This window comes from Muscardinus avellanarius, assembly GCF_963383645.1.
Source record: "Muscardinus avellanarius genome assembly, chromosome: 12".
In the NCBI taxonomy this organism is placed as follows: Eukaryota; Metazoa; Chordata; class Mammalia; order Rodentia; family Gliridae; genus Muscardinus; species Muscardinus avellanarius.
The window spans coordinates 81,563,782-81,576,204 of record NC_137798.1 but is presented as its reverse complement, the minus strand read 5'-3'; the positions used below and the strand labels follow the sequence as shown (position 1 = coordinate 81,576,204).

The window sequence follows — 12,423 nt, the reverse complement described above, 5'->3', positions numbered from 1 at the left end:
GCACCAGGATCCAGAGAGGAAGTTCTTTCAGTGCAAAGAACGTCTAAAACTCCCAGTGGTCAAGCTCATCACGCCTTCCAGGGACTCATAGCGGAGCTCAAAACCAGAAAAGAAATATGCCAGCCTCACAGCTGAGGGTGTGGCAGCGGCGCCATATTGCCAGCAGTGACAGCGAGATCACCGCACCCTCAACAGCTCCTGATTAACACGCACGATAACTGTGAGTGAAATTGCAGCCCCTAAAGGAGAAATCCCTATACTGCATGCCCAGGGACTTTGATAATCTCCCTGGGTCTGAGATTTTGCAGTCCAACCCAGTGAAGGAGTAGCGGTGGCAGAGATTACCACAGACTCAAGATACAAAGCACACTAAGTGAAATCGTAGTGATCCAGGGAAGGCACAAACTTCTGAAATCATGGGAAAGAGGAACAACAATAGAGTAACGAATGCCCACAACCCCATATTATCAGAACCTGATAACACAGAAATTCAGAGATCTCCAGAAGATCAAATCAGGAATATAACTGTTGAAATAATACAGGACCTTCGAAAAGAATTTAGAGAGAGTTTAAAAGACATAAAGGATGCAATCATTGAGGTAAAGGCCTCAATTCAAAGTATAAACAATCGATTAGACCACATGGAGAATAGAATCTTGCTCCTAGAAGAGGATTACTCCAAAAATGAACGCATAATTTATAACTTAGAAAAAAAATCAGACAGCAAGAATCTGACATTGAAGAAATATGGGCCCATTTTAAGAGAGCTAACCTAAGAATAATTGGAATAGAGGAGGGAAAAGAAGGTGAAACCAAAGGGATCAATCAAATCTTCAAAGAAATAATAGCAGAAAATTTTCCAAGCATAGAGCAAGAGATGGATACACAGGTCCAGGAAACGTATAGAACTCCCTTTAAACAGGATCAGAGAAGAGGATCCCCATGCCACATAATTGTCAAAATGACCAATGTGGAAGCCAAGCAGAGAATCTTAAAGGCAACAAAAACAAAAGGCCAAGTGACATTCAGAGGCAAACAAATTAGAATCACTCCAGACTTCCCAAACCAAGTCATGAAAGCCAGAAGGGCTTGGAGTAACATATTCCAAGCTCTGAAAGAAAACAACTTTCAGCCAAAAATTTCCTACCCAGCACAACTATCTATCAAATTAGATGGGGAAGTAAGAAGCTTCCATGACAAACAGAAACTGAAGGAATTTATGTCTTCAAAACCAGCGCTAGAGAAAATACTCAGAGAAATTAACTACAAAGAAGAAATAGGTAATACATACCAGAACCAGAGAAACAAGATTTTCCATCCAGCAGACAACTAAGCAAAGAAGAATATATTCATGTGTTTATTGGTTAAAATCTTTGGAGATTCATTATTTATTTTAGTCTTTTACCTATTTCTAAATTGTATTGTTTGCTTTTATTGTTGCTGATTTTTAGGATTTCTGTTTGGAATATTAATATACCTTCAGATATAGCATTTGGAAATATTTTACCCCATTCTATCAGTAACTTTTAACTCTGTTTACATTGTCTTTGGATGTACAATATTTTTTTATTTTTTTAGGAAGTTTGTTTATTCTGTTGCCTGTGCCTTTGAAATCACATCCAAGAAATCACTGCCAATTTCAATGTTGTGAAGTGTTATGACCCAGGTTTTCTTCTAAAAGTTTATAGTCTTAAGATTTACATTTAGGTCTTTTATCTATTTTGAATTAATATTTGTATATGGTGTTAGGTAAGGGTCCAACTTTATTCTTTTTCATGTAATTATTATTTTTCAACAATATTTAGTGAAAGGATCATTATTTCCTTCACCAAATGTTCTTGGAAACCTTGTCAAAAATAACCTGACCATATATGGAAGAATTTTTTTCTAGGCTTTTTATTTTACTCCACTGGTTTATATATCTGCCTTTATAGCAGTGCTATACTGTTTCAATTAATGTAGCTTTATAAGGTTTGAAATCAGAAAATGTACATCTTCTAGCTTTGTTCTTTTACAAGATTGTTTTGGGTATTTAGAGTTCATATTTGATGTTACGATAGATTTTTTCTGGAAAAAAATATATGATAGTTTCACCTTAAAAAAAAGAAAAAATTCCTTTGGTAAGAAAGAAAGCAAAAAGAAATACTGAAATGTTATCTCTAAGTGATCAAAAGTTTGATATCAGACAATTGAATCTGTTATGTGAGATTATCATTGTTAATTTTGGATAAATTGCTATAAAATTAGATGTCAACCACTAAGCCAAGCATGGGAAGGAGGGAGGTGGAGGGAATGGTTTGGGGTAGGGGCTAACTGGGCGATGTGTGTACGTATGTCTACACAAGTTTTTTATCCCATTATGATAAATGAATACAGTGCACCAATAAAAAAATAAAAAGAAAGAACAAATAATAGGGCTGGGGGTTTAGCTCAGAGGTAGAATACCCCTAGGTCCAATCCCTAGTTCTATTAAAAAAGAAAAGAAAATCTTCATAGTGTCTGCTACCATTTCATCTTATTTCTGCTATTTCTGCCCTTTTTTTATACCTAATATCTTCATAGACCTGTCTGTACCTACACTCTTAGCATCTTTTTCTTCTCCTCCCTCTCCTCCCTAAATTCCTCTCCCTGAAGTGACTAGTGATCTCCTCCAGGTCTGTGTCTCATCTCCCTTTGGGCTCTTCTGTCCTTGCATGGCTGTCGCCTCAGTGCCCTCCAGGCCTGGAGCAGGCTGGTCTTCCTTTCAGGCCTGTGCAGGGCGCTGCCTCTCCCCACCCAGTAGCCCCTGTACAAAAGGCGTGGCCACGGCCCTGGTCTCAGCTCACACCTCTGCTCTCAGACTCTGCTTTTACCTTAGTGTCACTTTAGCTCACTAAGTTTGGATGTACCATCTGTTTCCCTTAACTCCCCACTTCAAGCTCATACTTGATTTCTCCTTTTCTCCATACTTGTCATTCATTTTTACCACCTAATGTAGTCAGATCAACTAATTAACTTAATGGACAACTCATGAGTGCACCAGGAACCACGTGAGGCCTGTGGATACGTTGGCGTAGAGTGTGAGACAAACTTGGTCTGTCCTCACACTGTTTGTGTCTAACAGGAGGACTGCATTTGAACCAGTGCCCCCATAAAGAATGAGTACCACAGGAGAAGCCTTGTTGTCCATTTCCTTTGTATGTCTCAGAAAGCCTAACAAGTGCTCAGATTAATGGAGTAAATGATCCTCATCATTGTCATCTACTTGTCAACCTGTCGGGGAGATTGCTGTTGGGCTCTGGTGGGAATGTGGGTACCATGAACAGTCTGACGAGAGAATGTGTAACAAAGCCTTCTCATGGATTTTTTCCCCCCAGTGCCAAACATCAGCCTAGAAGTGCTGCAGCCCAGCTTTTCTGAGATCTTGCTGGAGTCTCACATGGTCATGATCCGGGTACTGTAACTCCTTTTCACTTCATGGCTTCTCTAACAGCTTTTGGGCAGACACAAATTTGGAGCACAAATGTCTTTGAATAGATCCTCTGCCCCCTTGTGGAGGACTTTGAGACTTCACTTACTGGTTTACTTGAGCTTCATAGGTATTTCACTTATCACAAAATGACGGTGGTGATGATGGTGATGGTGCTGATGATACCAAGGAACACCTGTTTAGCTCTTATATGCCAGGCACGAGAGGTTAGGGACTTGTCCAGGGTCACACAGCTATGTGTAAAAGGTAGATCCAGGCCTCAGAACTAGGCTAGTAGGCCTTCAGAGTAAGTGTTACTTACTCTGCCTCAGAGTGATTTTCACATCTTTAAAAGTGGCAGAGCCTCTGAAAGTCACAGTGCTCTTGATTAAATATCATCACACATTGATAATTCATTCTAGCATATGAACTTAGGATCAGTTGGCATGAGGAGCTAATTTGAGTGTGTCGTTGATATGCTGCATAAAATTCCAGCTATAACCCCACCATATTCCTGAACAGAAACTATTTAGGGGGCGTGGCTGATTCTTGCTTAAGATTTCCTGAGATTCATTGTTTGTGCTCTATCATTAGTAGCTGACAGCAGCTATAAGTGAAAGGCTTAAGAGAGCTTGAAAGAGGAACTATTACATTAAAAAAATTCTATCCCTTAGCTTAAATTTCTCCTGAGAGCTGAGCATAGTAGAGCACGCTTGTAATTCCAGCATTCGGGAGTTTGAGACCGGAGGATCATGGTTCGCGGACAGCCTCAGCTACTTAGTGAGGCCCTCTGCAACTCAGTGAGACCTGGTTTCAAAGTAAAGAAAAAAAAAAAATAGGGCAGGGGGTGTATCTCAGAGGTCAAATGCCCCTGGGTTCCATCCTCAAACCTGGAAAAAAAAAAAATTCTCTTGAGAATTGGAGAATTCTGTAGTTCTACTGTTCAGTGGGAGACTCCCTTTCTCTGGCTTATGGGAAACCTAAGTCCTACAGGAATGACATTGAAGAAATCCTATCTCAAATCAGATAAGTGATCATCAGCTACCCCCAGGGTGGCAGGGAGCTGTAGTAATTGTTATTTTCTTCCTGCAAGCCACTGTTAAGCAGACTTTCCTGGAAGTGATATGTAAGCAATACTCAGTAAATAAAGTTGACTTATTTCACGCAGTTAAACTTTTAAAATTTATATTTTGTCATTTTTGCACATTGGGAGGAGATGCGTTGACATTAAGCAATCTCCGGGTCACTTCCTCTGCTCATAGCTGTCACTGGCCTGGTGACATACCTTTTTTGAATACGTGACTGTCTAAATATCAGTCTGGGTCTGGGTAAAATCTTAAGAATAAATAAGTGGTGCATGAGTACATCTAAAGAATTTTAGGAGGACTTCCGGGAAGATGGCGACCAGGAAAAGCGGGGCTTAAGAGCCCCGCTAACAACAAACCTCCATTAAAACAAAATCAGCGCCTTTCATAGCCAGAAAACACCATCACCAGTGAAACAAAAAATCACCAGGCTCCAGAGAGAAAGCGGACTGAGAACAGAGCCACAGAGGAGATAACCGGCCTATCGCCCGAGGACGCGGCAGACGCGGCGGCAGCAGCGCCATATTGCCGGCGAATTCACGGGACGGCTACAGCAAGCCGAGGTGAGCCACTGCGGAACAGCCAGGCGGGATTTCTCCGCACAGAGAGCATCTAAAGTTCCCAGTGGCCGAGCTCAGCACACGCTGCAGGGATTCAGAGTGGAAACCAAAACCAAGAAGAAAAACACCAGCCCCACAGCCGAGGGCGTAGCAGCGGCGCCATATTGCCACCGGCGGCAGCAGCACCGAATCCAGTGGGGCCAGTACAGCTACATCTGCGTACTCAAGAACAGTGAGTCAAATTGCGGGCCACAGAGGAGAAATCCCAGTACTGTACTCCCTGGGACTTGACCCAGTGGGGGAGGGGCGGTGGCAGGGATATCACACCATAGGAGAACGTGCAACCTGGCACCCCCCACAGTCTAAAGCAGCCTCTATCGACTCTCTGGGTCGGAGACTCTGTGATACAACCCAGTAAAGGTGTAGTGGGGTCTGAGATACTACTGACTCGAGATCCAGAGCACCTTAAGTGAAGTCATAGTGACCCAAGGGAAGAACCCAGAGAAGGCACAAACATCCGAAATCATGGGAAAGAGGAATAATACTGGAGCAATAAATGCCCACAACCCCACAACATCAGAACCCGATAAAACTGAAAATCAGAGATTTCTAGAAGATCAAATCAGGAAAATAACTGTAGAAATAATAGAGGTGCTTCGAAAAGAACTCAGAGAGAGCCAAAAAGAGATAAAGGATGCAATTAATGAAGTAAAGGCCTCAATTCAAAGCACAAACAACCGGTTAGAACACATGGAGAACAGAATCTCGCTCTTAGAAGATGAGCAATCCAAAAATGAACGCATAGTTTCTAATCTAGAAAAAAATATCCGACAGCAGGAATCTGATATTGAAGAAATATGGGCCCATTTTAAGAGAGCTAACCTAAGAATAATTGGAATAGAGGAGGGAAAAGAAAGTGAAACCAAAGGGATCAACAATCTCTTCAAGGAAGTAATAGCAGAAAATTTTCCAGACATAGAGCAAGAGGTCGATACACAGGTCCAGGAAACTTATAGAACTCCCTTTAGACAGGATCGGAGAAGAGGATCCCCACGCCACATAATTGTCAAAATGACCAATGTGGAAGCCAAGCAGAGAATCTTAAAGGCAACAAAAGCAAAGGGCCAAGTGACATTCAGAGACAAACCAATTAGAATCACTCCAGACTTCCCAAACCAAGTTATGAGAGCCAGAAGGGCTTGGAGTAACATATTCCAAACTCTGAAAGAAAACAACTTCCAGCCAAAAATTTCCTACCCAGCAAAACTTTCTATCAAATTAGAAGGAGAAATAAGAAGCTTCCATGACAAACAGAAACTGAAGGAATTTATGTCTTCAAAACCAGCACTAGAGAAAATACTCAAAGAGATTAACTACAAAGAAGAAATAGGTAACACACTCCAGAACTAGAGAAACAAGATTTTCCATCTAACAAACAACTAAGATTGGTTATCTGTGGAGATTCATTATTTATGTTAGTCTTTTACCTATCTCTAAAGGGTATTGTTTGCCTTTATTGTTGTTAATTTTTAGGATTCCTAGTTGGAATATTAATACACCTTCAGATATAGCATTTGGAAATATTTTATCCCATTCTATTAGTAACTGTTAACTCTGTGTACATTGTCTTTGGATATACAATTTTTTTTTTTTTAGGGAGTTTGTATACTCCTCTGTTGCCTGTGCCTTTGAAATCATAACCAAGAAATCACTGCCAATTTCAATGTTGTGAGGTTTTATGACCCAGATTTTCTCCTAAAAGTTTATAGTCTTAAGATTTATATTTAGGTCTATTATCTATTTTGAGTTAATATTTGTATATGGGATTAGGTAAGGGTCCAATTTTATTCTTTTCCATGTAATTATTATTTTTTAACAATATTTAGTTAAAAGATTAATATTTCCACCACCAAATGTTTGTGGAAACCTTGTCAAAAATAACTTGACAATATAGGGAAGAATTTAGCTCTAGGCTTTTATTTAACTTCCATGGTTTATATATCTGCCTTTAGAATAGTACTACACTGTTTCAATTATTGTAGCTTTATATGGTTTGAAATCAGAAAATATATATCTCCTAGCTTTGTTCTTTTTCAAGATCGTTTTGGGTACCTAGAGTCCATATTCCATATTAGGATAGATTTTTTTCTGAAAAATAAATATATAAATATATGATAGTTTCACCTAAAAAATAGAAAAAAAATATTCTCTGGTAAGAAAGAAAGCAAAAAGAAATATTGAAATGTTATCTTTAAGTCATCAAAAGCTTGGTATCAGACAAATGAAACTGTTATGTGAGATTATCATTTTTAATTTTAGATAAATTGCCATAATACTAGATGTCAACTACTAAGCCAAGCATGGGAGGGAGGGATAGGGAGAGAATGGGGTGGGGATTGGGTGGGGGCTGACTGGGAAAAGTGTGCATGTATGTCTACAAAAGTATGTATCCTACTATGATGTATGAATACAGTGCACCAATAAAAATAAATAAATAATAAAAAAAAATAAAATAAAATAAAAAAAAAAAAAAAAAAAAGAATTTTAGTAATTCCTTCATTCTCTAAGAAATAGAGACAGTGAAGAAAAGGGACATAAGGGAGCTCTCTTATTCATCCAAGGTAGAGTCAGGGAGGGGAAGAGACTAAAATAGTGAACTCAGACTGCAGAAATTGCATGTGTGTGTGTATATGTTTGTTGCCAGCTGAAACCTGTGCAGAGAAGGCTTCCTTGTCTGGTGAGGTTAGCCAGAATGAGCTATCCAGATCTTAAGCATAAAGAACAACTTATAAACATGTATGTGTCTGTTGGTTATAGATTGCCCCCTCCTTCTGTCTCTTGCTTTAGTAAAGGAGCTGGATTTTTTCATGTGTGAGGTACTAATTGGATTTCATTGGCTTGTTACAGTTCTGGCTACAGTCCCTGAGTTTGGGTTTGGACTGGTTTAAAGGAATTGATTTCCCTCAGCAACTGCTCTGGGGTTCCAGAATGGTTTATTTCTCAGGCCATTGTCCTTCCAATTGGCCATAGTGATTCAGAGAGACCGGCAGGGTCCCTTTGAGTACAACACCTCATGGGGCACTTGTGATCCTACAGGAGCAACCCAGCCACCTGGAGGCTTGAGACTTGGAGCCTGTTTCTAAGCCCTTAAAGGCTCTAGGTGGCAGTTCACTGAAACAGATCTTTTGGATCTTTTGGGGGCAAAAAAAGAAACCCACCAGTAAATATTTGGCAATGTCCCAAGAAATTTTTGGCTGGTATAACTGAAGGGTGGGGGAGGGGTGCTACTTGGATCCAGTGAGTAGAGCCCAGGGATGCAGAACATCCTACACTGCGAGGACAGCGCCGTGACACGCTCTTATCTGGCTCACAGTACTGGCAAGGCTGGGAAGCCCTGACCTGCTCTCAGCACCTACTTCCCCTTCCAGGGATGTCTTCCCAGCTTGTGCTAATAACGAGACTAATCCAGTGCTGGTGGTTAGTGTCCAGGGACCTGACCCTAATCCTTGTGTTTTAGCAAAGGCCCAATTTTGTCATGGTGAGACAAATTATTGGATATTTTTATTTATATAGTACATAAACATATACAATATGGCTATGGTATTAAAATGTCATTGGGGATATTTAGGGAAAAAGTCTAAAAAGGCTCCTGGTGGGGGCAGCAGTAAAAAAAAAAAGTTGAGAAACATTAGGTTAAAATAACCTTTTTCAATTCCTCAGAAGACTGCTTTTCTTTTTTTTTTTTAACTTTTTATTGGTTTTTGCTTTTCCTTTTGAAATTGAATAAATAGCTGAAATGCTCTGATTTTATGTCCTTTGCTCCCACCCTCTTGACACTTAGACCTTGGTTTGGCAGGTGGGAGTATTACTTTGTGCCCAACGGAAATAAGTTGCGTATTCCTCTTTCTCTCCTTTTTCTCAAGCACAGAGCGTTTGATTGAACTGTGATGGGAAGTGGAGGCTTGCTTGTTGGGGAATAGTATGGCAGTTACTGTAGCAGGTGAACCATTGCAGGGAGTGAATATCTGATTCCCTTGTAAGGGTGCAAGAGGAGAGGGTGGGCTGTTCTTGACATGTGCCTGCAGAGCAGACACACCTGAGCCTCCCGTTTCTCCCAGACTTCCAGATCTTCATCTTGACTAGCTTTTCTTTGCCACCTCCCTGCAGGGAAACAATGGCCTAAAACCCAAAGACAATGAATTCACATCCAAACCCTGGCATTGGCCTATCAACTATCAGGTAGGGCCTCAGGCTGGAGTTCCTTCTGGGAAATGAAGCCAAGAAGAGACCTTGAGATGGGGGGGGGGCGGCTGGGAGGATGGGGATGTGGTGGGGTGACGGGGAGGCCTCACCTGGGACAGGCTGCTGATTCTACCTTCCCAGAGAGGGCCCCCTGTCTACCTTCCCATTCTGAGCTCCCTGTCTAGGCTGCGCGTTTGTGAAAGATGTTGGGTCTTCCTGTTTCTCAAGTGGGGGTGGCTAGGGTGAGCTGGGGCCTGGAACAGCAGCATGTCCTTGGTCCACAGGGCCTGCGCTTCTCAGGGGTCAACGACACGGACTTCCGAGTCTACCTGCTCGGCAACCCGGTGAGTGCTGCGGTGTCCCCGCTCAGGTGCTCCCACCCTTGCCTGTGCAGACTGCTGCTTCCTCTCATCCTCTTTCATCTCCATGCAGGTGGTCTGGTGGCTGAATCTGGTGAGCATTGCCCTCTACCTCCTCTCAGGGAGCATCGCTGCCATCGCCATGCAGAGAGGCACCCAGCTGCCCTCGGAGGTGGAAGGTCAGAGCCCTGGGCCCTCCCTCCCCTGAGCCAGCAGCTGGCGGGGTGCCTGTGCCCTGGAGGGCCTTCCTGCTATGGACATCCCTTGCCTTGCCACCCACACTGCCCCTTCTTTGGTTTCTAAAGCCCACAGTTACCAGACATCTGTTGCTATGTTCGGTACTTTACATCCTCCCACAAACCCCGTGGGTAAGGTATTATACTCTGGTTCTGTGGATCAGGAAACCAAGGCACAGTAAGATAAAGGAACTTGCTCCAGGACTTGTAGCTCGTAAATGATAGGACTGAGGTTTTAAACCCAGGCAGCCTCACTTCAGAGCCCTCGTATTTATTCCTGTGCTGTGGCCAGAGCTGCCCATCTGTTCTTGTCTGCCCGTCCTTGTTCATGGCCCTGTCCTCCACTGGAGTAGGGAGGTGCCTCTTGGGCATGGAAGTGGGTTCCCACCCAGATGCATTTCTGGTTACTTTAGCTGCCAGGCATGGACCGCGGCATCTGAGGCACCGACAGGCTCTTTGTGCCTGTGCACCTCCTTAGCCAAACACCTCCCCCACACCCCTCCATCCTCCTCTCTGACCCAGCCTCTGCTTGTCCGCTGCTGCAGAGGTCTGTGACAATGAAGATTTGGGAGGTGGAGGCTGGGAGGGAAGCTGGCTGTAGGTGTGTGGGGCTGTGGTTTCCTTAGGGGTAGGATGCCTCCTGCCCAGACACTGGCATCAGGCACCTTGCTGGCTCATGGGTCCCCGCCATGGGTGCCAAGGCCTTACCAGGCCAGGTACTGACCAGGGCTCTTGAAACCCAGTTGCTCCTCTCTTCCAGCTGCCATTGGGTTGCTTGTGTTGGTCCACATGAGGGAAGGAGGCCCAGTGAGATGATGTGACTCTCAAGGTCACACAGCAAGGAAGGGCAGAGCTAGACTAGAACCCAGGCTCTCTCCCTTCCCTGCCTTCTGACTGGAGCTGTGCTGCTTGGGGCCCAGGGCTAACCAAGATCCTGCTGCGAGGAGGTGGTCAGATGCTGCTTGGCTGGATACTCCACTACTTCCCATTCTTTTTGATGGGTCGGATCCTCTACTTCCACCACTACTTCCCAGCCATGCTCTTCTCCAGCATGTTGACAGGTCAGTGCTGCCCACCTGCCCTTGGGAGATAAGTCAGGGGGAGGTGGAGGGGGAGGAAGAAAGCAGAGGCTATTATGAGGCAGTGGTGCTGAGAGGGAATCTCGGCTTCCTGGCCTGGGGGGCTCCTCCCTGCTGTGTCCCCAGAAGTCACTCTCTGAAGCTGGCACTGGCTTTTCTCCACAGGCATTCTGTGGGACACGCTCCTGCGGCTCTGTGCCTGGGGCTTGGCTTCCTCTTTCCTGGCCCGGGGTGTACATGCGGTGGGAATCCTGAGCCTGCTCCTGGGAACTGCCTACAGGTGCGCATCCCCTTCGTGGCTCTCTAGCATGGGCTCTCTGGGGCATCAGCCTCTGACACCTTCGAGAATCCCAAGGGCTTTGAGGATGCTTCAGTGGCTGGCCTATCCCCAGAGGTTCGCTTGAGCCTAGGAGCCCCAGTTGGTTACAGTTCTCACATCCCCCTAGGTGCCCCCAATGTGCATTCAGGTAGGAGAAGCAGGGCTCACTCTTTACATTCTCTCCTTTGTCAGTGGTCCCCCCATTGCTAGAAGGACATCCCGTTTTTAATCACAGTGGCTTTCTATTGGAACAGCTATTGCCAGGGTGAGGGACAGGGTGGAAGAGTGGGAATGGGGATGTGGGTACTGGAGCTCCAAATTGCTGGAAGGAGACAGGAGTTTGGAAGGCCTCCCTTTCCCACCATCTGGCAAGTCACACAGATCCCCTGGGGCATATAACCTGCAGCCAGACCCCCAGACAGGTTCCTCGCCTAGGCCTCTTGGAAAGAGCTTCTTTCCTTGCCACTGAGCTCACAGACCACATGGATGTGGTCCTGAGAGAGAAGGGGGCTTGTCGGTGGAGACTGATGAGCTCCAGCAGGAGGGGCTAAAGTCAGCTCCCAGGGGTAGCCCTGTGATGCTCACTTCCTCTCTTTCCTTCTCTCACAGCTTCTACCTCTTCCACCCTCTGGCTTACGGGATGGTTGGTCCTCTAGCCCAGGACCCTGAAAGCCCAATGGCAGGACTAAGGTGGCTGGAATCATGGGACTTTTGAGGCCACTGTCAAGACGCTGGCCTGGGTCTAGGAACTGCCTGGGTTCGCCATCTGGGAGCCATTCCTAGACCCTTCTGGCTGCCAGGGAGCTGTCTGAAGAGCCTGGAGAATTCTGCATCCCACCAGACTCCACTCTGGGCACGATCCTGGACTTAACAAGACCCTAGAGAGAGGCACAGCCCTGTCTGCATCACTACAGAGGACAGTATCTCTTGGGCCAGCTCCTGAGGATACCACAGGGAGGGTGGGTCAGTGTGTGCGTGAGCGTTCATCCAAGTCCCTGTGGGATACAGACCATGCAGCTGTGGACCGCCAGGTGTCATAAACTAAGACATAGTTGAGGGCTACGGTCATATTTTCTGTTTTCCTCCCGCCCCCGT

At 44.6% G+C, this 12,423-nt stretch overlaps 1 protein-coding gene across 1 annotated transcript in view; it reads left to right on the top strand.

Moving 5' to 3' along the window:
* Window positions 1–12,043, top strand: part of POMT2 (protein O-mannosyltransferase 2) — a gene marked incomplete at both ends in the record, with an annotated part of 43,162 nt that extends 31,119 nt beyond the window's left edge. Inside the window, 7 exons of the mRNA XM_080707914.1 lie at window positions 3,357–3,433; window positions 9,261–9,332; window positions 9,620–9,679; window positions 9,768–9,873; window positions 10,851–10,991; window positions 11,175–11,289; window positions 11,938–12,043. Coding sequence (XP_080564040.1) covers window positions 3,357–3,433; window positions 9,261–9,332; window positions 9,620–9,679; window positions 9,768–9,873; window positions 10,851–10,991; window positions 11,175–11,289; window positions 11,938–12,043 — 677 coding nt within the window. The remainder of the gene's footprint in view (window positions 1–3,356; window positions 3,434–9,260; window positions 9,333–9,619; window positions 9,680–9,767; window positions 9,874–10,850; window positions 10,992–11,174; window positions 11,290–11,937) is intronic.
* Between the last annotated feature and the right edge of the window lie 380 nt (window positions 12,044–12,423).